This window comes from Poecile atricapillus, chromosome 9, assembly GCF_030490865.1.
Source record: "Poecile atricapillus isolate bPoeAtr1 chromosome 9, bPoeAtr1.hap1, whole genome shotgun sequence".
NCBI classification, from domain to species: domain Eukaryota; kingdom Metazoa; phylum Chordata; class Aves; order Passeriformes; family Paridae; genus Poecile; species Poecile atricapillus.
The window spans coordinates 11,666,699-11,694,463 of record NC_081257.1 but is presented as its reverse complement, the minus strand read 5'-3'; the positions used below and the strand labels follow the sequence as shown (position 1 = coordinate 11,694,463).

The 27,765-nt window shown below is 36.6% G+C and overlaps 1 protein-coding gene and 1 long non-coding RNA gene across 2 annotated transcripts in view; both read left to right on the top strand.

Annotated features, from left to right (window-relative positions):
• ERC2 (ELKS/RAB6-interacting/CAST family member 2) overlaps nt 1–27,765 on the top strand; it is a 395,998-nt gene that overhangs the window by 28,335 nt on the left and 339,898 nt on the right. The window contains exon 2 of the mRNA XM_058844563.1: nt 10,131–10,547. Within this exon, the coding sequence (XP_058700546.1) occupies nt 10,131–10,547 (417 nt within the window). The remainder of the gene's footprint in view (nt 1–10,130; nt 10,548–27,765) is intronic.
• Nucleotides 12,895–27,682, top strand: LOC131581928 (uncharacterized). Its single transcript, XR_009278230.1, has 3 exons — nt 12,895–12,963; nt 27,309–27,399; nt 27,582–27,682. It is a non-coding gene; the product is annotated as an uncharacterized LOC131581928 (long non-coding RNA).

The window sequence follows — 27,765 nt, the reverse complement described above, 5'->3', positions numbered from 1 at the left end:
TTTAATAACTCCTACCTTTCTTAATACCTGTAAAAATTGAATTTTCCTACTGCATGCTTACTTAAAGCAGTGTGAAAAATGAGGGAAACATCAATGGACTGTTGGAGGAAAGGTAGCTAGTGCTAACAACTTAAAATTCAGCACTGTGGAATGCATTTGGCCTGAAATGACCCCAGTACCTGTTTATTTAATTGAAGTTGGCAACAAAGGGCCCCCTGAAGGCTTCTGGACACTTCAGGAGTTTGAACACCACTAAACATTAGCCCAGCATATGGGTACACTGCTATTCCAGTAATTAAGATTATGCAATGTGCTTGGGGGAAAAAGACTTCACCAACATGCAAGGAAAGGGTGAGGGATAAAAAAGTAGTTTAAAATAGAGTATTTACTGCATATGGTTTCTCCTCTGAAGTGTAATTGTGGATTTGTATTTTAGCTGAGAAATTTCTCATTGCAAAATGATGCCATTACTTTCATACATCTTTCTCCAAAGAAATAGACAAGCTTTCTAATCATGTGTAGAGAATGTTAGGTAGTAGTACTTAAAACTCGAAATCTGAAATACTTAAACGCTTCATGAGAAGTCAAGTGTAAGTATTTTGTGCGGTATCAGTTGTGGAATGGTGTTTAGGAGGCGTGCGGGGGTCGGTGTAGCCGGGCTGGGGGTGCAGGATGGGCACAGGGCTGGGTCCAGCTGCTGCTGCTCGGCTTCAGCGCTGCCCCAGCCGGGCTGGAACCCGCCAGGGACATCGGTTCTACACCAAACACTCGCTTCTGTATCACAGCTTGGAGCAAAGAGCCAGGCTTAACTCGATTTCTTGTGGAGGGATGATTTAAATCAATGTATACATCGAACCTGTGTGTGTGTATATCCACACGCGTGTGGTTTGTGTGTCCGCGTGTCCCCCCCACAACTGCTCCATTATGAGCGGGGAATTTATCTCTTCTTCTAACACAGCTGATTTGTGCTGTTAATGTTATTTTTGTGTCCTGCGGTTTCTGCCCCGTCTGTAGTGCTGTTTGTTGGGGCTCTGTGGGGCCGTGCGGAATTGAACTCCTGCAGGATTTCCCGGCCGGGGATTCAGCGCCACCTTGTGGGAGCGCTCCGGAGCTGCACAGCTCCTCTGGGCCCTGAGGAGACTCCGGTAAATCCACATTTCACAAAGTTCGCCGCGGAAACCGAACTTCTCCCGATTCTTGAAAGCATATGTTTGTTAACTGCAGGGATCTTTTCGAGCTCTAATGATTTCTCTTCCCTGCATATCTGCATTTCTTCAGCAAAGCAGGAAGAAATGTCTTTGCAGATGGTCATCTTGCTTTGTGATGCATCGTTTGTCACTGTTGGATCTAACTCTGTTATGAGTGGAGCCACTGAAATCCCTATATTGATTTTTCTTTTTCATTTTCCTTTAGCTGTATCAGAACACATAGTTCAAAAGCTCCTTTTCAAATTGTTTCAATGGGAAATGATTATGTATTATGGTTAATCAACTCACAGTACTATTCCTAGGAGTGGAAAAGAATTGAAAGCTGAAGAGCGCTCTTTTATGTATTTTACTGATTAAAATAGACCAGGGAGAGGTTGAAATTGGAACTTTTATTTCTGGCTTACTTGAGTTTGGCTGTGCTTGAAGTTGTCACGTGAATAACTTATATTCATATGATTTTTCTAGTGGCTACATTAAAAAAAATATAGTTAGAAAGTTACGAAATGGAAAGGTGGCAAGTGTAAGAAGGTCAGCACAAATGTTAAGGTGGCATCAGTGATGCTCTGCATTTTTCTCTTCTGTGAATGGAGATTTCCTGTATAGAAACTTCAAGCCCCCAGTTCAGATGTAAATTAAACATCAAGGTTTGCAATACAGTGCTGAGGTTTTGTCTGGTCTTCTAACGTTCCTCTTTTGTGTCTTTCAATATAGTGTAAAATAATCACCAAAATCTCCACTGGAGAGACTGTTGGAGTTCCCTGTACTGTTTCTTGGATATGATCTATGAAATGTAAACTTTTACAGTGTATACAGAGTATTAAAGTGCTCTGAGAAACAAGCACATATTGCATATTCTGTGAATAGTTTTTTATTTTTTATAACATTATTCAGTGTTTTGTGGCTTGCTGTTTGCTGAGAGTAGCAACCATATCTGTTATGACTTTATAATTGGAAACACTATTTAGACACCTTCCTTTATCTGCATTTCACTTTGGTAGCTTCAGCAGAACCAGCACTTTGTCCACAGAAATCCCCTTCCTTGGATTTTATTTCTTTAATGAAGGAAGTGGGATGTTTCATTAGAGGCAGACTACTAAATAGGAGAGTAGAACCCAGATCACTTTTTTTTTTTTTAAATCTAGGAAAAGATTAATTTTATTTTTTTTTCCAAGGTAATAATGAGCTCTCTGCCAGAAGCAGAAACTCTATAGCAAAAGTTCAAGCAGATAAAGGGAGGGTCTGAAGATCAAATACCACAAGTTTTTCAGTGTTTGAAATACGACCTTGTTTGCTCTCAATGCACTCCTTTTGTAAGCAATTTCTTGACTTGATGCCTGAAAAAAATTCCTTTAATGTACCCTGACCTCAGTTTTTGAGAAATAAGAAAGTAATAGGTCTGTTTAGCGTCCAAGATTTTTGCTATGCTATTATTTTGACTGAATCAGCAGGCTGCACAATACATTCTACTGTCCAAAAAGAAAGAGAAAAGTACTTGCCAAGTATCTTTTTGCTTATCAGGTTTTCTTTTAAAGCTGGCAATCAGAAACAACAAATTCTTAACTTTCTGTTCTTCATTAACTGCAATTTGCATGAAGGTTCACACTTAACTGGTGTTACAGAACACAGCCCCATGGATATGAAAGTAAGAAGACAAATATTCACAGCTTTTTCAACAGGTGCATTTCAGTTGTCCATGACTATGGAAGCAGGAATAGAGCTCAGTTCCCTAGGACAAATGCATATCTTAATTTACATGCAATCCTGCTTTTAAATTAAATACCCCCATTATGTGCTTTTTGTTTTAATTTCTTGGCCCACTGGGATCATCACTAAACCTTATTTCTCCTCTGGCCCTAAACCAGCAGTGAGGAATGCTGATCCTATGGTGTTCTACAACTGTTTAAAAACCACCCAGATAATTCTGTAGCCCCTGGAGTTTTCTGAGAGAGAAAACTGCTCTCCAGTACATCAGTAATCTATTCTGGAATCTGGCAGGGTAGCGCTCAGTCTGTTGCTGGTCCACAGGGGATGTATATGATTTCACTTTCAGGGAAGCTGTGTATTTTTTTTTTTTCTTTAAAAACCCCTAAAATATCCCTGCAAAACAAAAACATGCTCTTAGCTTCTTCCAACATTTGATTAATCAATTTCCATGTTAATAACAAATATCTAACCAATTTTATGGAATAAAAATTAACTAAAAACCTATAATTTGCAATATTTTAGTAGTTTTTTCAGTCACTTTAGTTACCTGTTTGTGACTTGCTGACTTAATCTGGATATGGTTGTTTCTGTACTAGGCATTGAATACATAGTACCCCACTAATTAAGAAAAAGCTAACTAAAAGAGGAATATAAAGCTATTTGATAAAAAACTTGATGCTGGACATTTCTATGGTAGGAAAAAAATCTGGTTTGTATGTGGAGACTTGTACTTAGAGATCAGAATATTTTTATTTTTATTTCCTGATTTATTTATTTTTTTTAAGTAAAACAAACAAAATTTCAGTCTGTACTAAATACACAGTGAAATATTTTGTTAGTGAACATCACTTATTCAGTTTTAAGAATTTTTTCCACAATGTTTTGAGAGCTTTGTGTATGTCTGCAAATATCTTGTCTAAATAAAACGTATTGAAAACCCGTGATAATGTACTGTTACCTTCTGAAAGCTTGTGATTATTACTTTAGGGGTGTATTTATTGTGTTAAAATATTCTTCACAGGAAAGCTTTAACAGCAGAGAAGGCAATCTCAAAAACCAAGGCTTCCAGAAAGTACTGGTCAGTGCATCAGAAGAATTGAAAACTTACTGTAGCCTCTAGATAAAAGGCTGAGGAGATAACTGGAAGTGTGTTTCATGGGAAACAGAGAGCTAGGAATGATGTGCTCTTGTGCTTTTTGGTTTTCTTTTCATCTTGTATCTGTTTGTTACCAGTGGGGCTTGTGGGTGAGATCAATGGGGGAGTGGAATTTTCTTTGTTGTTTGGACAAGGCCTTGAGTGTTTCCTCACTTTCCTGGAGCTGTGCTGTGGTGATGGGAAACTCAGAGGATGTTTCTGTTCAGTGATTGCAGTTACTCCTGGGGCTTGCAGTAGGACAGGGATTCTGCTCTTTGGTGAGCAGTGGGCAGTCAATACAAATCACAAATATTGATTATGTAGAGCCAAGGCCATGAGGGAAATTTTGTGTTGGGAGGGTAAAGGTTTATCATTCCAAATGATTTAAAAGCTTCCTTGGGAAACCTTAAGTGCTTCAGTCCTGAAAAAAAGGAGAAACTTTTTATGCAGGCAATAAAAGAGTATCAGAAGAGCTGGAGTTCATGAGGGCATTTCTCACAGTTATAGTTGCTTTATTTGTTATGGATAGTTTTAAAATATGAATACCTAAGACTCTGAGTATCCAGGACTTCTAAACTGTGCATTGTTCTTAGCTGGGTAATTAATGTTGCAGACAGAACTATTAGGAAACAAACAATAATCTGTGTTTCTTAAACTGACATTGATTTCCAGGCCTTGTTAAAAAGCATTTTGTGTTTTCCTCCTATAAATTGTAAGAAATAATCTGCAAACAGATTCTTCCACATGTGTTCATATTGGTCAAAATATTTGTTGCTGATGATTTTTCAGTCAACTAATGTACTATTTAGTGACTCTGGCACTACTAGCAGTATTTCTCGAAATGGAAGAGGCAGAAAAAAAGGGGGCTGGTCTTGTCATAGCAGCATAATTGCACTGCTTAGAAGTTGTCATGGTAAGGATCACCTAAATAGAAACACCTGCTTTTTGCTATGATACTGATGACAAAGGTTTTAATAAACTTCCTCTTTTTAATAACTAAAAAACTTGTTGTTTTTTTTTCCCCAACACGTATTTCTGCAGATTATTGCTCTCAAGTCTGGTTTGACTTTTTACATTTCGAAAAGTCCCTTCCTGTCTTGACCTTCTGGTTCTTGCGATTACAGGCTACAAGATGTGGCTCTTCAACATCTCTCAGCCCACAGCAAACAAGGGAATTGGGAAAGAAATGTATTTATAGGTTGTTCCTTAAAAAATAGGTGCAAAAATGCTCTGGAATTTGCAGCACTAAAACTTTTTAGCCTGCACAGGGATGCATTTTCATTCAATGACCTCGAGTCTTTAGGCAATACTTGTTTGTTCACCACAATACTTGGGTGAGATGACCTAGAGAAGCTAACCGAATAGTAGTGAAATGTGATACTTCAGATTAAATATATCTGTATTAAGACGTGGACATTTAAAGGCATATAACCAGATTCCTTTTTTAACTTGCAGAGCACAGGATGAGGGGCAAGCTTAGGGGAGTGATAGAGCAGCTTGGTGGGCACTTGATCAGTAACAGAGAAGGAAGAGGAGGAAAGATTTGAACAAGAAGCTGATGGAGGGGGTGTTTATTGCAATGTTTGCCTTCTGGAGCAGCTGTGCTGAAGTCCTGCTGGCCAGGATTTGGCTGGTATGGCCTGCTCATGGGACATAGAGAGTAAATCTTGTGGTTTCCTTCTCTTCTGTGCATGGCCTTTGCTTTTGTTTTATTAAACTGCCTTTACCTTCACCCACAAGGTTTATGTGATTCCCCTCCTGCCCCCAGTGCTGCTGAGGAGGAGAGTGATAGGGTGGCTTGGTGGAGTCCTGGCCTCCAGCTGAGGTCAGCCCACCACATCTGTGATAAGAAATGCAGATTTAAGTGTAGGTGACAATATTCCTTATTAGACTTGCAAAGCACGGTTGTAAGGGCAAGCTTTATAGAATTAGACAAGACACCAAATTTGAAGGCATAAAGAAAGAAAAAGTAAGGAAAGTCAGACAAGAATTCTCCCTTTTTAAATGTGTGGTTATATCTGCACACAGTGTTATGCAAAAGCTCTCTCACATCTCACGCTCAGAATTTTTCATGCTGAAGATTCATTGTGTGTGGTCAGAATCTCTTGTGATTCCTCACAAATTAGATCTGTCTTCTCCTTCCAATTCTTTCTGTCAGTCCTGTCTTACTCAGGCAAAATTCTAGTCAACTGATTTTCAGTGGTGTGTTTTGGATACCAGATTTATGTATTGTAATAGGCAGATGAGGAAATGCATGAGAGAATCCATTTTCTAATTTATTGTAATGAAGAAAATATCTCCAATTCCTTTTCTCTTTTTCTTTACAGAAGAAAATTAGGATTTGCATGCTTTTCTTTAGCAATACTTAGTTACAAATATTTGCAAGTCTAATGCTCATACTTATTTCAGTAGCACAACTAAATTTAACATACAAATTGATTTAGATGCAGTTCATAAGAAAGCTTTAAGTAGTCTGTTTCCTTTTGATGATAGAATCTCACACTGTGAAGAATTAAAATGGAACAGTGATAGATTATGGAAAAAATAAGGAAGCTTGATTTTAGAGAATGCAAGTATGGTTGGCAGGATAATTTGCTGTTATATTTGTCCAGGTGTATTGTTCAGATATAGCTCTAACTTTCTGTAGCATACAATTACAGAAGAGGATTTTTTTTTCTTCTGTATCATTTTATATTTCTTACTGCCAAGAGACTAGACTGTGTCTGCTGATTCAGCCCTGTCAATTCTCTCTTTACTGGGGTGGGAAAGAAGTAGGAGAATCAGGAGCTAAAATCCAGTGGACTGTGTTCTCGAAAGTGTTCTTTGCTTTTGGTGGCAGTGTGATGGTGCAAAGCACGAGAAGTTGCGTGCTTCTGTAGGTGGACATGCAATTTGAAATCAGTGAGTCTCCTTGTGAATTCATTCTCCAAACCAATCACCACGTTTGCAGCTTTGGGATGCTCTTCAGGCGTTTATGTGGCCCAAAGCACACTGAGGCAGAATAGATCTCAGCAGGCAATTCTTTTGGGTGTAGGTAGTTGGCATCGACGAGAGGAACTTCCTTGTGTAGAACGTGAATTGAAGTCTGGGAAGAGCCATTAGTTAATCTTCCTTTTATAGTTCTGTTTCAGTTTATGGGGCAATTCACAGTTCCATGGATTGCTTCATGGAGCTGGGCTGTGGAGAAGGATTGAAAAAGTTCTGAGAGAACTATTTATATACTGTCAAGAAATTGGCATGGAAATATTTCTGGTCAACTGGTCGATTTTTAATAGAAATTATAAAAAATGTGATAGATCTTGCACGTTTTTTTTTTTAAATCTTGTAAAGTTCTGTGTCTGTAATGACAGCCATGTGACAGATATTCACAGCACTCCTACATCCCTTCCCCTGCAGTTAATTATACAATTTTTTTCCACCCGCACAACATTTGTTCTTTCCTTTCCGTAGCAAGCTGCAGATACAAAAATCTGTGCCAGCAGAAATCTAAATCTGGTCCACCATGATCTAAGTCTTGAAGGTGTACAAAAATGGATTCTTTTATATCAATGTAGCAGTAGTCTGCCACAGTTGAGGCTGTTAGTTTTAACATAATTATGGAGAAGCAGCCAGGATTACTGTCATGCTTAGTGACAAAAGTGAGTCTGGGTAGAGCCCAAGGACATGCACAGGCTGCTGGGGGCAGAAAAGGATATTGTCTCATTTATCTTAACCAGAATTGCTGTTTGAGTTCTGATTGCTAATTATTTTTCTGTTGATCCAACAATTTCTGTTTCTTTAAACGCAGCTTGCATTTAAAAGTGTGTAAACAATGTGTATGTCAAGTTTACTTTTTATTTGTGGGTTAAAACATAATATTTTAGAATTAGTTTTCTTTTGCTCAGCTATATTTTTATAGACATATTGACATTTAATATATAGAGACTACTTGACTTTGGAAAACCATTCATTTGTAAATAGGTGGTAGCATGAATAAATATTGTCTGATTTAACATCAGGAGGATGTATCTTAAATCATTATTCAGATCAGGGAAAAGATTTAGACTGTTTCTGGGGTACTGGTAGTTACTGAATATTGCTGTTGCTTAGTTGTAGCACAGTAGTACAGAGAAGGTTCTTGGTCAGGTGTGAGAAGTAGGACAGTGAAATAATTTTGGAATCCAGAAGGTGCAGTAAGTCTTGGGGTCACAAACAGTTGGCACATCAGTAGGTTCAAAGTGAGGAAGTTTCTACCTCTAAAGGAGTTTTAAGTTTACTGGAGTTTATAACCTTATTGTAGCTAATTAAAAAGATGATGAGATTAAGAAAAGGTAATAATTGCCATTAAATAAAGGGCTCTGAATGAGCGGCCTACATGTGTATGCTCTCAACTGAATGTGTGCCTAATAAGATGCAGGTACTAAGAGAATTAATATCTGGACATACATTAAAGTAGTGCTTCTTTAATGATAGAACGGATTCAGAGTGTCTAACTGAATTCTACCCTGATAATACTTCTTTTCCATTTGAAATAATTGATAAAAAACATTTCAAAAGGTTGGTTTCTTAAGGTGATTTCAAAAGGTTGGTTTGTCAAGGGTTTGAATTTTTGATTTAGTTAAAATAATTGCTAAAACCCGACAGATTTACATGTACTTGTGTAAAACATGAAGGTAGCATCAAATGAAATGAAGTTTTGTTCTTAGTTTGGTGTCTGTGTTTTTGCTGTTTTGGATTTTTTTTTTTAGTGTGGTTTCTGTTGTTGTTCTTGTTTTTAGAATGTGGAGTTGCAGAACATCAATTAAACCTGAAAGGTCTGATGGCATGCTTTTAAGTCCCCTAATTCCTTCAGTTAAACGTCCTCTGGTACAAACAGTGAGACTGTTCAGGAATTGATACTTCTAAAAGCTCAGAATGCTGTGTAGGCAATGAGTAGAGGAAAAAAGATAATACGAAAAACAAATTGTCAGATAAAGACAATCTGAAATGAACATCATAAACCATTGCAATTTAGGCTAATTATCTGTATTCCAACCTTAACATGGGCAAAATCCATTTTGATTTTGATCTGTGTTGAGTAAGGAGTGCAATGTACCTTTGGAACAGAGATAGATCCCTGTACTCAGTTGTAGCATAAATATAGTAAGACAAGTTACAGTGTTCTGAAAAACCTAAAAGTGTAAAAGAACAGCAATGTCCAGTAGGAATGTTGTAATTTACCATGGGACTGATTATTTCAAATATATTTTTCTTTGTCACGTCTATTGAGTAAAGTCTGTCTATAAGTTTATATATTTGAGTACTGTGAATTTGTTGTTGCCTTTCTGTATAACTCAATAAAATTATTTTTTTCTGTTGAAGATACTTTTTGTTGAATTCAGTTCTTTCTGTTGAATCTCCTTTGCTTGCATCTGACCTTTATTTATGTTGATTTTGCTTCATTTTTTCATTTACCATGCTGTTCAGTTTTTGGATGCCAGAAGAACAAAGGTTTGTCCACTATTTGCAGTAAATTTATTTTTCAAAATTCGGTATTGCTTATCGTGAGTTATTTTGTTTGCTTTTGAGAGATACAGTAATCCTGTTTACTAAACTTGTTCATAGCTTTAGCTTCCAAAATGAAAAAAATGAAACCAACCAGCCCCAACTCAGCCCCTCCCCAAAGTCCCCTTTAATTATAGTGAGGGCTTTGATTGACTTTATAAACAGCAGTTCTGTTGAGCGCCTTGAAGAGCAGATTTATCTTTAGTCTATGAAGTAATTTAGAAAACATGGAATACTGAGTCTTTGAGCTTTGTAGGTACACCTTGATTGTTCTAATGGATGTGTCACTGCCTAGTGTTTGTGTTTGTTGCTGTCAATTTTATCTGTAGCTGACATTATTTTGTGTCTGTATATGTTGTCTTCTTTTTTCTTTCTAGAAGCACTTTAAAGATACCATTACAAATATTGTCACCTACATTTGATATTTTATATGGTCATCTGGTATACTTTCATTACTAATTCTAATGACTTTTTATAACAGCATACAAAAAACTTTAATCAAATACTAATTCTACATTCAGATCCTAAGCTAATTTTTTCTTTCTTCTTCTTTATTGCAGCATCTGCAAATGACAATCCAGGCACTTCAAGATGAGCTTAGAACCCAGAGAGACCTTAACCATCTTCTCCAGCAAGAAAGTGGGAACCGAGGGGCTGAGCATTTTACCATTGAGCTGACAGAGGAGAATTTTCGAAGACTTCAGGCAGAGCATGATAGACAAGCTAAAGAGCTCTTTCTGTTGAGAAAAACTCTAGAAGAAATGGAGCTCAGGATTGAAACACAAAAGCAAACACTAAATGCCAGAGATGAATCAATAAAAAAGCTTTTAGAGATGTTGCAAAGTAAAGGTTTGCCTTCTAAAGGAATGGAAGATGACAATGAGAGAACTCGGAGGATGGCAGAGGCTGAATCTCAGGTTAATCATTTAGAAGTGATTTTAGATCAGAAGGAGAAGGAAAACATGCATCTTAGAGAGGTAATGAAAAACTAATTTTGTTTAAAATAACTATTTTTGTTAAAAATAATCACAGAACTTGTTGCAGTTTTAGGCATATAATTAAAGTATTGAAGTGTTTTCTTTATATGCTCTAATTTTTTGATGAGAAGGATAGCATGCATTTGTTTTACATCTGTAATAAGTACTCAGCAGGACTGTATGATATTTGAAAGAAAGAATAAGAATATGGAAGAGAAGTAAGTATATTTGGGCTTATTGTTTCTGAAATGTTGCTTTGCAGACTTTCTTTATCCTTTCATTTTGACGAAGTGATATATCTGGCAAGTCAAGGCTAAACCTACTGAAGAGGGAAGTGATACCTGTTGCTGTTCTAACTGAAGAGTCATGATAGCATGCTACCTTTATATTGGATTTTTGTGCTTCTGGTGTTTGAAAAGAGTGTTTAAAATCATTTGCCCTCCATATAAACAAAGGCTTCTGCCTATGTGGATTTCTAATGTATTTTCATGTGGGGATACTCCAACTTTTTACATAAATATACCATAATGTCACATTAAAACACTGTGCTGCTGGCTGTGCTCTACTTTGAGAAAACCTAAATTTGATCCCAAGCCCACCTCCACCAGCTGCCCACATCACTTGTAAATGCATTTTTGGGACTGCATTTGGTATGATTGGATTAGTACAATTGAAAGAAAATCTGGCCTGGTGTCAAGCCCATCTGCCCCTTTAGATCCCAGCAGTGTTCTCGTGTGGCTCTGTCAGGCAAACAAGGCAGGGCCAGTCTTGCTCACTGATACCCTGCTGAGGAGGGTGAACATTTGTAGGGAGGTGGTGCACAACCTACACGCAGCAAGGGAAGTCAGGAGAAACACGTCTGTTCGCTTAGAAACTCAGCAGCAGTGTGGTCACGAAAAACATCAATTTGCCTGACAGATCAAAGTGCAAATGAAATTAGTGCAAGAGCTTAAGAATTAGTGCTCGAGATTAAGAGCAGCTATTTTCATCTAGAGACTGTTGTCAAAATATTTTCTTTGCTATGGACAAATTGTTTTATATTTCGCTTATGTTCTTTAACCTAGAATATGTATTTGAGGACTCAGTAGTTTCTGCTGCCCGTTTGAAACTTAGAAAGTGGAAAATCTCGTGAAACACTTCAGTAAAGTTTTCTTGTGAAGGTGTGGATCCTGAATCTTTTCACAGGCAGAATTTTAATTAAAACTGATGTAATGGATTAATGGATTCTGAAAGGAGTTGCATAAGGAGCTCATGATACTGAATTTGTGATGAGAGAAGGTTGGGGAATAAGTTCTATAAACTAGCAGACAAGTTTCTGGATTGAGGTCTGCATACACTCTATTTTCAAGGATGGGTGCTTGTATGATTGTATTTCATCTGTTCTATCAGTATGAATTAAGCTTGTGAGCCCTAATTTGCCTAGATATGGGACATGAGGAAATTTGAAGAAAGTTTCTAATGAGAACAATTATCAAGGGCAGGGAGAACTAAATTGAGCTCAAAAAATAGATAAAATGTAAGCTTCCAAGTAAAGTCCAATTGGCATCCAATTTACTGATTAGTCCAAGGCATGCTGAAAGGACATATTATTGCTGCCTATGGACTGTGCATGTTTTTCCTGTATTTATTCTGAATTAATTTGATGTTCCCCCAAGTTGTTCTCAGGGGCAGGGAAAAAAGTTGTTTCTCCTTCAGTTCATATGAGAATATTGAGGTTTTGTCTGGAGTGTTGCAAGTATAGAATGGGAATTACTGCTTAGGACATGCTGATATACCTTGGTAAGTGGTCAAGGTTTAAAATTTTACTAGATTTGTTGCCTGGAATCTGTCCCAGCCAGATTGGCAGGAACTGTCTAATGTTTTAGAGATTCTGGCTCACGATTTCCTTGTTTTTCTAAGAATTCAAGGCTTTGGGTGCAGTCTCTTCTCCAGCTCTCTTTCTGTTGCACATAGTATTTATAGGTTTTATTTTTATTTATTTTTTTAAGTTTCTGCATATTTGATGTTTGTTATAGGGAGCTTGGAAGTATGATGTGTAGGCTGTAGGAACTCTTTAAAAACAAAATGTTTTAGTAAGTGCGTGTTTGTTTATCCAGGACTCTGGATTTTATTGTTCTGGTGGACTCTTGGAAAATGTACAAAGTTTCAAATTTTTTCTTTTGCTTTCTTGTTATGGAAAGTTGTCTGCATGCTTTGAAGTAACATCAGACATTATGTATAGTTTAAAAGTATTATGTATTTGTTAAAAGTCCAAATAGATCAACCTTTGATCTTTACGTGTAGCTTGGTAAATCCTTGTTCTGCAGCGCTCATTTGAATTTCTGTCTCTGCTTTTAGTCTTCGTCCTGCACGATACAGGTTCTCAAGATGATAAAACAAAGGTTACTGGGCTGAATCTTCTGCAGCAGCCTGCCTGGTAGATTGATATTTTTTTCCCTGTACTAGTGTTTGTAGGTTTTCATCCTAAATGTGTAAATCACCTGGCAGAGTTACTGAACTTTTTTTTTTCCTCCAGGGAATGCTTTAAAAGTAAGCTAGAACTTGAATACATTTTTAATGAATTTAATTCATGAATTATTTAGTATTCACTCAAATTGTCTTAATCTTTCTATACCTTTAACAAAATATTTGTCATTTTAAAACATCATTTAAAATATTCTGCTTTCTTTATTTTTACAGGTTGAAGTATAGCTCAAGTGTTGAGTGTGTTTCTGAGAAACTAGTATTGGGTCACGTGTAATGTTCTGTTTGGTCAAATCCTGGATGGCTGTTTCTTCTCTCTAATTAGATTTGCTATTTTATTTCTGGTGCTTCTCTTGAAACTGTCTGTGCCACAGGAGGTTCAGGGGGCATTTCTTCATGGAAAGGGTTGTTAAATGCTGGAATGGACAACTTGGGGAAGTGATGGGGTCACCGTCCCTGAAAGTGTTCAAGAAATGACTGGGTGTGGCACTCAGTGCCATGGTCTGATTGACAAGGTGGAGATTTTCAAAGACTTGATGAACTTGGATGTCTTTTCCAACCTTAATGATTTGGTCATTCTGTGAAGCAAGGATGAGAAAATTCTGTGTAGCATCATATGAAATTATTCAGCAAATAAGGTTTTTGTGTGCCAGTTTACCTTTACAATGATTCTGCTGTAGTTTCCAGCAGAAAGAGTGCTGTCCATGAAAAAATGTTAATGTGGTGCAAATGAAGTTGAATATGGAAAAAATTAACTGAAGACTGCTGATTTTATACAGCCTCAACACTACATTAAAATGTAGTGGAGACATGGACTTCTCATAAGCCCTTTGCTGTTGGTATTTAATTTAAAATTTCTTTGGTTCTGAATTTTTCAGTTCATGAAATCTAATTGTGTACCAGCCTAGCTGGAGAAAGGTCAAGTCTTACATGCATTTTGCTGAGCTTTTGACCATATTTTCCCCTAATGCAGCCATAATTTTCTCTCTTATGCTGTTCATTTCTTAGTCCTTTAAAACAGTGCAAAGCTGGAATTTCTTCTTTTCTTCATTAATTTTGTTCATCTTTTAGATAACTCAACATGGTGGTGTAGAGAGCTATTAATAATCACTGGTGGGTGATATTTTGACCAAACCAGATGAATTAAACTACCAGAGAGAAACTGAAGCAAGTGGTTTTGAAATACTGGGAATTATGGGCAACCCCTCCAACACACTCATATCTGAAATGAATGTCAGTTCCCTCTCCTTGACCTGCACCCCCTGAGCACTGATCCTACAGGGAACTGCATTGTAAGGGAGGTGTTCTTTGTTATTCCACAGCTGCTTTTGTCTAGCTGGTAACTTGATCAAAGTTCACTTAACTAGGTAGAGATAAATAACATCTTGTTGTCTGTAAGCCTCTACCACCTTGTCAATTAATATTTTTTTTTCCATTTCACACAAGAATGCACATTACCAGAAATAAATATTCTACTGTTCTGATTGGCTGATGTCCAAGAATCATGCAAAAATTTCTTGTTTTTAAGCCACTGATTGTTTCTTGCCTTTCCCCCACCCACCCCCATGAGTAGCCTCAGCAGAATTTCATAATTATAGCTGCCTTCAAATATCTGGAATTTCTCCAGGCTTTAGATGGTATTTCTTAGAGAAAGTACAGGCGAGAGTCATGGAATTGGCTAGTGTACTAGAGGCAGAGAAATAACTCCAGAAAATAAAACAATATTTTTTTTCTTCATTTGCTTTCATATCCTTAGGCGATACAGAATAACTGTGATGTGTTGACTTTGTGGCTCTCAAAGATTGTACCTTCTTGTAGTGTGCAATCCATGCATCTTTAAAACTTTGTTTCACAGAAGCAAACTTGTGATGACAGTTTTACACAAGCTTTGTGTTTGAGGGCCTTAGAAATGGCAAATGTGAGGCCCATTATAGAGCAGGAGAAGGAGAATAAAGCTCAAGCTGGAATCCTGCACTTTTACAGGAATAGCAAAGAATGTCAGTGTCGGCAAGGTTCACTAAAATGTTGGGAAATAAGCTGTGCAAAAACTGGGGTTAGATTTCTTTCCCTGTATCAAGGAATTTAAAGTCTAAGCAATAAGCTTTCACAGGGATAGCCAAACTCCCAGCCTGGAGAGAGTTATAGGAAAGGTTTCCTTAGTTTCAGATTCACAAAGCAAGAGAGAACAAATGTAGCTCTGAGTACCGGTGTGAGCATGAGTTTCGGCTTCAGTTTGGGAGACTTAGCCTCTTAAGAGAATGTTGTGCTCTGTTTCATGCTTTCTGCCCAGATTGAACTTGGTTTTCCATCATTGTAAGACTGAATCCTATGTCTTTAATGAACTAAATTCACCCAAGTATTTTTATTAGTGTTTTTCAAAGGTAGATGAAATCGATTGTTGTTTTCTGAAAATAAAAAAGAGAATGGCTTTTGCTTTGATAAGGAAATTAATGTGTCCTGTGTGGAACAAAGTGGTCTTTGCAAGTAGACTTAAGGAACAGGACATTCTTGGTCTGTTTGTGGTTGAAAATTTGTCTTGAAGCCATAATGTCATACTATGGCTTTCTTCATGTTCAGAATTAAGTATCATGAAGATCACTAAATGTACATTCCTGTCAGAAAACACAAAATGCCTGCCTTAAAGTTCTTAAATTGGTTATCACATGTCTCTTCTAGAATTTTAAATAAACATTTGTTTCTCTATAACTTTGGGAGAACTGTAGGTAATATGGGGATTTTATCATGTGGAAATCTAGCACAGATGTTTGGTATTACTTTTTTTTAAACAGAGTGACCACACATTATTTACCCTAAGTACCATTAAGTATTTTTTTATTATTGCTATTAAAATCTTGCCTAGGGCAAAGTCCCACTAAGTCTCTAGTGAAGTCAAATGTTAAAATTCCAGCAAGTATTTTATTATATATACATACACGTATATTACACATGCCCTCTCTGTACAACATACAATTTCACTAAAACAAATTCTGAGATCATATAGGATTTTATACACACATTTTAACTCTTATCTTGCATGTATTCTTAAAATAATGTTGTTCACTGTTTAAAGTTACAGATTTTTCATATTTAGTAGAAAGAAGAACAACGCATCTCTATAATATTTTAAAATGTACTTCTAAACTTTCAAGGGGTTTTTAAAAACTTTGCTCTATCTTTGAACTCAGCTTGGTCAAATAACGAAGGCTGCTGATAGGATTTGAGCTGCCATCATGAATTAGTTATTGCATGTTTTTAAAGTTATTAATGGAGCAAAGTTCCTTCTTCCACTGTGAATAGAACAGATGCCTTGCAGACTTGGGGTGTTTACTGTAAATGTCTTACACTGGAGCCAGTAGTAATTTACTAAGGAAATGCTTTATCGACACCAACCGTTTTTTCCCTGAAGTTGGTTACACAGATTAACAACCATTCTAGACTGAGCTTTTTTATTAGGCTCATTAGTACCTCTTTCCTTTTATTTCTCCTGCCTCAACTCAAAATATTAATCTTATAATTTACTATAAAGACAATTGCTTTTTATCAAAATATCAATAGTAATATGTGTTTTTAAGGTGACCCCTTAAGTATGCAGAAGGACTCTGCAGTGTTGGCAGTTGCTGGAGACATGAGAAAGTAGACAGAACCTGATTATGCTCTAGAGAACAGTTGTTACTTCTAACATAGCCCATTCAGATTTTGCTGTGACCTGTGATATTCTTGCCAGGGTGCTCGCTTGCAATAGTTTTTATAAGTCCATAAATGATTGGAAAGCTTTGTTCATTTAGAAATCAGTTTCTTTAAAAGCAGGACTGACCTACATGACACCACCACCAGTAGTTTGGAATCTCATATATGAGAAAGCTGTCAGTAGGAAACTGCCATTTCTCATGCTCACAACTAAAAGAATTATTTTTGGAAGAGAGAAAAACCAGATCCATAAATAAGCTGGATTTCTGTACCTTTCTATGTATGGAGGTGATGAGTATTGATCCTGCCAGCATTCCTGGAAAGTGCATCCTTTTAGAAGGCAATCTGGGTACTGGCTTGAATTGCTGTAATTCAAGTATTGTCCCCAGATGTAAAATACTGTCTTTGCAAGGCTCTTTTCTCAGTTCACACATTTGCTACTTTCTGGTTCTATGTCAAGATTTTGGAGACAAGCCACAATGAAATAGAGAAAAATGATCAATTTTGGTTTCTTTCATATTCCCTGTTCTGTAAAAATGCCGCTACTAATTTCTGTGCCAGTAACTTCATTATCCTGTAATGTAATTACTTTTCTCCAGCTCTGTCTTCCTCTCCTTTTTTGTAGGAATGGCTGTAGCTTATGGAGGTGACTCACAGCTCTGACATGTTGATTTATTTTCTCACAATCAGAACTGAATTTCCAGGGAAGGGGAGAGCTGGCCACCCTCGAATTCCAGTGTACACTTGTCTGATTTAGACCCTCTGTGTTAGCTAAGTTGAGACTCATTTGTCTTAGGAAACGTTCAGGCAACATTCAGCCTTTTACCTGGACTGGAAATCCATGTATTGTCACATGAGCTGGAGCTCCAGAAAACTGCAAGAGGCCAATCTCCTACCAGAGTCTGTATCTGTATATATACATATATATGTATGAGCACGCTTTTTCCTTTACAAGGATGCAATGACTCAAAAGAAGAAAACGTCTTTTCATCTTGAAAAACAACTTCCTCCCTCCTTCACCCTCCCAGTCTGCTAAAAAAGAAGTTTTTAATTTGCTAAACATTTTCCTTGTACAAGTCTTAAACTCTGTGTAAGAAAATGAGTTTTGCCTTGGTGTGTGCTGGCTTATTTTAGTAATAAAAGTGAAAGTTTTATTGTAGGTAGTAGAACACAGCTAATAATGTAAACCCTTTCCAAAGTTTCACCTAAAACTCAGCTTAATGAAGGAAAAGTGCAATGTTAGATTAAATTATTTTACAAAACAATATTTCTGATTTAGTTAATAGATTATCATATCCTAATTTTATAGATGTAGTTATTGGCTTGTGAGACAATCCTGATAATAGGAATTATTTTTTGTTTTTTAACAGTTGAGGCTGGTATTTCAACATGATTATAATGCTCTCAATATATTTATGCACAAATACAAAATTTGATAATGGCTATAAATATATTCCATCTCCCTATAAAGACTGGACTAAAATATTGATGAATAACCTCAATGTGCTCTGAAAGACATATCCACCAAAAATGTGGATATGCTTGAAAGCACTGAGCACAAAAATCTGTAATTTTTTTTTTTTTTTTTTTTTTTTTTGGAGTCAGATGAGGTCAATGGGATTGACTGATTTAAGGGGAATAGGATTAGAATTGAGGGAATAAATGAATCCAGACTTGGTTATTGCTTAGCTACACTGTTAAAGGAAATAGTTTGCTGTAGCTTCTCCGTAGGTGGAGCCAATATCTTCATCTGCTTGTTTTATTTCTATTTAGCAGCACATCATCTCCTCCCTGAAACATAACCCTTTACAAAACAAAACAATCCAAATGTTTTAGAGCCATTTATGTCTAATAGACATAAAGTAGAGTATATTTAGAATAGTTACTAGTTTTGTATGTTCTTCATTGCCTTGCTTTTTATATATAAAATTTTTCATTTTATAAATAAGAATTGCTTTTTATGCAATTCACTTGAATGTATTCTTTCTAAGTACATGCTTTGTGTTCTCTCCTAGAGACCTGTGATAAAGGAAGATTTTTTACATAGTCCAAATTCCACTGATATTATTAAAAAAAAGGAAAGTAATGTAATTATTGATAGAGAAATGCTGTACATGATACAGAAGTCAGGCTGTACTGGTAACTGCAAACAGGTTCTTAGTGGTGTTCCACTGACTTTTGGCTATTGTATCCTCCATTAACCAAGTTCTTATGCTGCCATTGCTCTGCTCTGTTGTCTCATTCCTAATTCCATCCAAACCAGTATTTTTTGGTTAAGACTTCCCAATGGGGCTAGTAAAGGACTATTTATTAAAGGTAATGAGCTTCACACACCTTTATCCCTAAAATATGCATGTGGAGAATGCATTATTTTCATTTCCTAACAGATAATTAACATCTAGATATCTATTTTTTTGTAGTCACACTGCTTTAATTTGCTTTGGCTCTTACACATTTAATTTCCTTGAATATAAATTTATTTATAAAAGAACCTAGGTCTTAAGTTTTAGATTTATAACAATGAATATAAGCTAAGATGTGTGGGTTTAATTTCTTTAACTCATTATTTGATTAAAAACTAAACATTGGAAAAAATATTTCTCTAATACATGATCTTTAGAAGGAGAACGTCAGGAATTTCTCAGTTCATGAGATCCTTTCAGCAAGTTCCTGCAATTACTGAGTTAATTAAATTTCTACTTTTTCATTATCTGCTGAATTTTTGCCAGGTTTATTAACTAAAGCCATAGTCTTCAGATGCTGAGCAAGAAACAGTGCATTGATTCCAAGGTGTTTGAAAGTATGAGGGAAAATATGAGGCCCTAAATAATTCCTAAAAATCTGCCAGTAGCTAACTTGAAGATTTGCATCCTTCATGTAGAGCATGAAGGCACTAGATGGCTCTCTTGAACGAGGATTGTGTTTCAGTTCTGTTTTCACAGACAATCTCACCCTATTTGTTATATTTCATTGTTCATTTTACAATAGTAGTCAATGTAAAGACATTTTCACACAGATTTTATTTTAGTCTGTGATCTGAATGCAGTTTAGAACAGCGAAGTTACGAACCAAAGCAAGGAGACTGAAATGGATAATGCAGCTTTCTACAGAAAATCAGGAATGCAGTCTGAAGGGATTAGTGGAATTCGGTCCAAATGTGTTAGTCAAGGACTGTAATTTGATTTACAAAAGTGAAAGAGCAAACCTAAGGGGTCATTTTCCTCTTTGAATGGGTTGGAGTTTCACTGTATCTGCTCTGATACTGCAACAGCTAAAACACATCTGAAAGCACATTGGGGAGTGCTCATTTCAGGTGTTAGAAAGTTTTTAGCAGTGCTGAATTAAACCCCCGCCTCTCTCAGCTTGGGGCACCTGTGAGACACTGGGCTCCAGCATTATATGTTTCAATATCTGGAGGAAGAAACTGCCAAAAGAACGGGGATTTCATGGAGAAAGCACATTCATCTGCTACGCCTTAAGAATCATGGGCAATGTCATTGCTGATGAACTTTTCTTTCCCCAGATACAAGCAATTAAGCTTGTTGCTATTTGGTATTTCATAAATGATTGTGCGGGTGTCCAATAGATGAGAACACCCAATATATTGTCTCCTTAATTGTTGTCTTTACTGCCATCTATTAAACATCTGTTTTGATGAAGAGTTACAGTATCATTGAGGTGGAGAATTTTTCCTGATTTTCTAGTGCCTCTAGACATACATGCCACTAACAATTTTTTCCCCTTGTAGAGCTTTCTCACAAAGGAAGTAGAATCTATATTCCATTAAAAGATATATACCACTGTAGCAAAGGAGGAGGGATTTTTATTGCAAATGCATTGTTATCCCAACAAAAATGTTGGTCTGTTTCAGAGCCTTGGTGGACTGAACACCTGCGTGTTTCAGTCAGAACAATCAGTTTGTTCTCACTTGTTCCTGATCTGCCTGGAGAGAGTAATTTTCAGCTCTCAGCTTGCAAATGGCATATTTTCACATAGGAGGACATGTGGCAGAGAAAAGATTTTCTGCTGATAACAAGTTTCAGGAACCATTATCAAAATAATGTTACCTTTCAGGCTCTCAACAGCATTGTGAGTGTTTACAGAGGTCTTGGCAGTGCTTACTCCCCATCTGCATCATTAAAGCACAGCATGATTGGCCAGAAAAAGGAATTCTTACCAAGAGATTGGGAACAGAGGAGCATAGGCCCCCAGGAAAAAGTTCATTGTAACACCAATGCAGATAATAGAATTTATCAAAACAATAGTGGCTTCAGAATGGTAAGACAGAGCTTCTGGAAGGATTCCAAATTGGGGCTACTTTGAGCATTTGTTTCCTCTGTGTTGTTCAGCAGGAGAGGTTTCTTGTCTCTATCACACGTATCTGGAAGCCAGGTGGCAGATGCAAGATTTTTCTTTAATTTATTAACCATTTTTTTCTGAATGGCTTGCTTTCCAGCAAAGGCTAAAATAATACTGGTTTAAACATCCAGAAAACCTGAATGTTCTTTCTCTGAGTGTCTGATAGAAAAAATAGAATTAGAAAGCTTCCTAAAAACTTTCCTTTTATTTCTTTGAAAACAAATTATGAATTCATTATTAGCAGGCTGAGTGTTACCAGTATGTGAATTTATGGTGATTGAAATTCACAAACATCTTTCATTCAATGTTGTGGAGCTTTAGGTCTAATGTCAGATGCATTTGAATATTGCCTATGATCCCTTCCTGCTAGAATCATTGGGCAGAATAGCAGTGATGAACTCCATAAATGAGGGGAAGTGTAGGCTGTGCAATTACAAATGCTGCCAAGCAGGGTTTGGTATATGCATCATGATATTGTGATATTTGTGAAATGCTTACTAGTTATTTACAAAATGCTGACACTTGGAGCAGAAGCTCTCCTGGGAAGAGGAGCAAAAGAGCTGGCCTAACATGTTTAGTTTGCCAGCTCCAGGAGTTATGCAATCTTTTGGATAGATATCTACTGCAGGAAAGTAAAATTTAGGCAATATACAGCATGAAGGAATTTCTCAAGAAAGCTTGTTTTGTCAGATTGAAATAGGTTTTATACATTATTTTAATAATTGCATTTGCCATTATGACAGCTAAATTTATTTGACTGTGTTCCCTCCAGGTCAAAATTATGTATTGTGAGCTTGGCAGTCATTAGGGTTTCTGGTCTTTCACTGGACTTGAGGCTGCAGCGACTTGCAGCTTTATGAAAGAACAAGAACTGCAAGAACTCTTTCCAAGAGAACATCCTCCCCTTCTTTTCCAGAGCTAAATATTCCAGATCTAATGTATTGAAGTTTTGTCTACCATCCCTTTTCCATTTCACCTTGAAGGAGGAATTCACCAGTAACCGTATAAGCCAGTATCAAGATGAAACAATTGAGACTTTTCTGTGAGACTTTTGGCTCTCTTTGGTGTTTACTGTGTCTCATCATCAGGTGATTGTGATGAAGCTGTAATCAAAATTTTTGCCCAAGACAGGTTTCAGAATTACACTTTTAATCAAGCTATATGCTAACCTGTATTCCTTTTGACACACCTTGAAAAAATGAGAAAACTACTTGGCACTTTTAGGTATCAGAAAAGCGTTTTTGTTTGGAGCTTTGCAGCCCTTCTTCCCTGAACTGTTAGTCCTAAGAGCAGCTTTAACATTTTACTGTCTCTCTGAATTCCCCTTGAATTATTGTTAAGTATCTGTGTCTGAATACATTCAGAACTTTTCTTTCCTGAACTGTTACATAGTGCTTGGGCTTCACTGGGAGGGAAGCACCAGGACAAGAAGCTTGGAAAAAGTAAAGTTTACCAGCTTGTCTGTCCTCTGGATTTCTTTGAGATGTTTTGACTCTTTCTGTATTCAACTTCACACCCCCCTCCACTCTCATCTGTACCTGGGGCACAAAGCAGCAGTCATGCCTTGTTCTCCCCTCTTCCATGCTGGCAGTGCAGCCCTGATGCAGGTGCAGAGTAAGTGGCAGCTGTTTTAACTCCATTCCAGGTGTGTGAAGCACAGCAGGAACTTTGTGTGCCTGCCTGCCTCTCACACCTGCCTGGCTGCACAGCTTGGACTACACTTATTTCCCAACCTCCTCAAAAAATCAATTACTTGGGAATGACAGCTGCATCTAGATAAATACAAACACAAAATCCATGTCAATGTACAAGCTATGAATCTTTTCCAAGTGAATTTCCTGGCTACAGGAATATAGTAGTCCATGTAAGTAATATACTATGTATAGCATCTTATATAAAGTGATACTTGTGGTATTAATGGATCTATAAAAATGTTTTGGGGGATGATTTGTATATTTCTTTTGCATCATAGGAGTACTATGTAAAATGTTTAATGAAAAAGATAGATTCTGAAGACCAATACTTTAGACAAGTATTTTATTTTTTTCTCCAGTGTAAATTCAAACTTGTGTTTATTGCATCCATAAATGTTTTCTAATAATTGAGACAGTGATAATACCAATGCTTCTGTCATGAACGTTTCCAAATGCAAAAGTGACTTTTCTTTAGTGACACAATAAAATTTTTATAAATGTTAGAAGTAAATGGCGAGGTTTTGAGTGTAGGAATGTAATTCTCTATAGAACACCTATTTTGTTTGCAGAAATAAATTTGAACTGTCTATATTTTGCACTAATTCCATCTTTTGTGTGCCTTCAGAGCTCTGGATGTCAAAACTGTACCATCCAACATTTAAGATTTGAAGCATTACACATCCTGAGTCTTGGTGTAAAAATAAATTTAAAAATTGACACTTCCTGTGAAGGAGAGGCGATACATGCATGGGGCATGTTGTAACTCTGGAGTCCCTTACAGAACACATGGCACATGTGGAGATGTACTTCAGAAAATAGTTTTTCTAATGCTTTCTTGAGTGAACAGCCTATCAAAACCTTGCTAGGAAAAGGAAATATCTTTAAACATTTTCATTGTATTCTCAGCTGTGTTAAACCAGTTTATTAAGAGTGAATTTATGCACTCTGGTACCTGAACAAAGTAATTTGTATTGGGATTGTTCAATGTGATGACAGAACTGGAAGTCATTATTCCATTACACTTGTATTTCTTGTTGCTGGCAAGCTCCTGAAGGACATGAGATTTTAGATGTTGTCACACTCAGAGACAGAGTCTCACCTAACCTGGAAACCAGCAAGATAAAAAAGCAGGAAATGACCTGTAAAGAACAAAGTTCTTTGGGATTTTTAAGGGACTGGTTGGGGATTTCTTGAAAAGGAACTGAGTTAATGGTTGATTGTGGAAGAGGGAATGAAAATAATGAGGTGTCAATAATTTTTCATAATTGTCAACACTGCAGGTGATAACTGGAAGCAATATATTGCTTTATCTTGAAAGCACATGTCAAAAGCTGTTTTAGATGTCATTGTACCATAACAGCTGAGCCAAAATATAGTGTGCTTATATATGAATCTGTAAATCTTGTCTAATTTAATGCATTGAGAAATCAAATCTAACTTTTTTGTTCATTTTCTCAGTTGGGGTTAAATGAGAAAGCAATTCTTTGACTTTTTAGTGAAAGAAAGTCTGTCTTGCTTTAAGTGTTAAGATAAAATAGCACTGAATTAAAAGATGGTTTTAAACTATTTCTTTTTAGTACCTCATGGATTATTACAGTATGGGTTGTGATTTATTTATTTATTTTCAGTTGGCCATCTGTTCAATGCTTAATAGTAAGAAAACAGGAAAGGCAAAAATATCAGAAAGTAACTGAGAAAAGTCTTATACTGTAGCTTGGTGGGTGACATGTGAAAAATACAAGATCTTCACTGACTTAGACTGTGTGTACATTATCCTAGCAGTAGAAGAATAGCTTTGGAGCTCAGAGTTGGTACTGAGGATATTTTGGGGGTTTATATTGAATGAGTTTTTTTCATCTCTGCCCTTTTTTTCTGGTATGAAGATCGAAACTGAAGGTCTGTAAAATGTTTGAGACCTATTGTGCTAGAGATACTGATGGTTTACAGAACTATTTCTATTATCCTTTAGGCTGTAGTGTTGCTCTTTCATAATTCCTATTACTACAATGCATTGTTTAGTTTATGCACACCATGTTTATTGCCTAAACAAAAATCCAGAGCATGTGGAAAGTTCATTTTCTAGAGGTTTTGGAAAAATCTAATTATATGAGATAATGTGTTACGGTAATGCAAAGGCTTAAGTATAAAATACGTTCACTTGTAACCTGAGCAGTGCCCAGACTGCTTTCTGTTAAATGTTTTCTGTTGGAAATTACTGGCATCAAAATCTCAGCAGTTTTTTTTTTCTGATGAAGGCAAACCCTTTGAACAATGCTGTTTTTATGATTTTGCTTAAAGCCTTGACAAAATCTAATTTCATAACTTAGAATGTTCATGATGCTTTGTTTTCATGTAATATCACCAGAGAAGTAGTCTGAGAAGTAGATGTGAGATGTACCTGTTCCAAATTTTGCTTGGCTTCTTTGAATAGGCTCTGCTGGTATTTTAGGCTATTTGGAACTTAATAGGATGTGATCTTAATTTCTTTATGGTTGAAGGACACTGAGCAAAATTTGAGAAATAAATTTGAGAAAATAAAGACTGCACAAGATGTGTTCAGGGCCAGCACCTTTGAAGCTCAGTGAGCTTTATATGTATTCATGTGAAAATACAGAATTTATACTAAAAAAAAATGTGCAAAACTCTTACAATCTGCAAAAGCTGCGGGGAGAGTTTTCTTTGTGATACTTCAATGTGCCATGAAACTTCTAGTCCTCAAACTCTACTAAAATGGTAAATGCTTTTTCCATAGCACCTTGGGATTTTTCCAGAATTCCTGTAGAGAAAACCCAGTAGCTTTCCAGCAGTTTGACAGAAGCTCTGCATCCATGGTAATCTTGTGTTTCCCAGGTGGATATTTGAGGATGTCCACCCCTAGTGAAGGTAGTCAGTACATGTGTACTGAGCTGAGCTGCTCGAGAGTGGAAGGGCAGTACACAGTCTGAACATCCTCATTAAGCTGAGTTCCACTAGGAACACAAAGAATGTTCTGTAATTCAGATATGTTTCAATTTTGAGCAAGCACTTTGTATCTTAGTGCTGGCAGTATTAGAGGCACTTCTGAACATGTGCAGAAAGGAAGTGATGGATACCTGCAGTTCCTTCCACTGTTGCAAGGAAGTTTTCATGAAAATATTTTATTCTGAGTACCTATACTTAAAAATTACAGTTAAATGTCTGACAGACTTTTGAGCTATCCCACTTTCCAGCCATAAGAATATTCAGATCGTTTGGTTCAGATTTGAGATTCTCAGATTCTGAAGTCACAGGTCTTTGAATAATGAGAGAAGCCCATGAGGTTAATTGCATAAGTTGTGTTATCTGGAAAATAATTTGCCTGCTCTCCAGCTATTGCTGCTGTGTCTGAGTTCTTGCTGTGTTCTTAAGGCCTTACCCTGAGGCAAGATCTCTTCTCACTCAGGCTTGAAAGTTCTGGTCTACTATCACCTCAATCCATATTTAATGACCTTATAGAGCTAATCTAATAACAGAAGTACAGAGTCTGCTTTTTCTTCACCCGATATCTGCCGATAAAGTAAACTTTCCCAGTTCACATGGATATAGGTAAATAATGATTAACAGCCAAATATGGATATGAAAATCTGCATTTAGATGTTGGTAATTGAGCATGACCATGTTTAAACACTGTGCCTAGAATATTTGGTGTGCAAGTATAGGAAACCCACACAACTATCAGGAAAGACCTACCTCATGAGAAAGGCTGTTGAGTAATCTAAGGTAAAAATATGTCATATGAATCTTAATTATTGAAAAAAAAAAACAACATCCCAAACCAACACAACAGTCAACCCCATGAGAAATGCATAAGCAAAACAGCAATGTGTCAAAAAAGTGTCAAAAATTCTTTAATTCTAACCTCTATTGTTTATTGTGAATAAATAATTGCAGACTAATTGTTTATGACCAGACAAGCTGCGATAATTGAGTTAAATTTCCAAGAACTGTTTTTAAAAGCTATTCTAACAAATTTGGTCGCATTAATATGCTCAAAACAAGAGAGAAAGATTCAGTTCCTCTTCCTATAGGTACGAAAGAGAACCAATAAGTTAAATTTTGAACCATATTCAAGTCTGGTTCCTGAGCAAGCCTCATTAACTTGACCATTTCTCATTTTGTAACCAGTCATTGATTAATTCAAAAGAACCCCATAAAATGGTACTTATTCTGTATATAGGGATTGTTCTGTATGCATACATCTGCAGATGGGGAGAACATCAGGGTGTAGCAGAAGAACTAAAGGGGGGCCCTCAGGGTGGCCCATTCCTCACGGTGAACCACAGAAGTCCTACCAGCCTTTCTGTGGTAAGTTTGCTCCGTGAATAAATTATTTGTCAGTCACACTTGTATTTATGTTTGTGATCACAGAGCTAACAATTTGTGCATGTGTCTGGGAATATTTTTGTTTTCTAATTTTTCAGTTAAATTTACCTTATCATTATATTTTAATTTCTCAGTTTACTTTTTGTTTTAAGGGGTTGGATAATGGTATGAGCTACAGATCAATTTAGGGTTTTTTTTTCCTTTTCCTGTCTTGCAGGTTATTAACATCTGATAGGAAATGCATTGCATAGGAGGAAGGTCAGGAAAAGGAATTGACCATCCCAACTTGAAAGACTAAATTGGGGCAGGTAATGATGCAGTTCCTTGGCTTGTAATTCTGCCCATTTGATATGAGGCTATATGGTAGCTGCTTCTTAGAATGCTACATGGTAGATATTAATGAAGTAAAGTACAGAATCAAAATAATTTGACCTAATTGCTGTGTAAGAAAAAATAAATTAAACCATCATTGTATCATTCTCTCTCTCAGATCACCCTGTGATGAGCTCACCCTGTGCACCATCTTTTCCTCACGGAAAGCACGAACAATAAGAGGATCAGAAGAAGCCTGCGAAAAGGATTACATTGCACGCATTTTTTTTTTTTATAAAAATGTTCTTATGTTGTAAACTGTTCTAAAGAAAATGCTGTCATCCGAATGCAATAAGACAAAG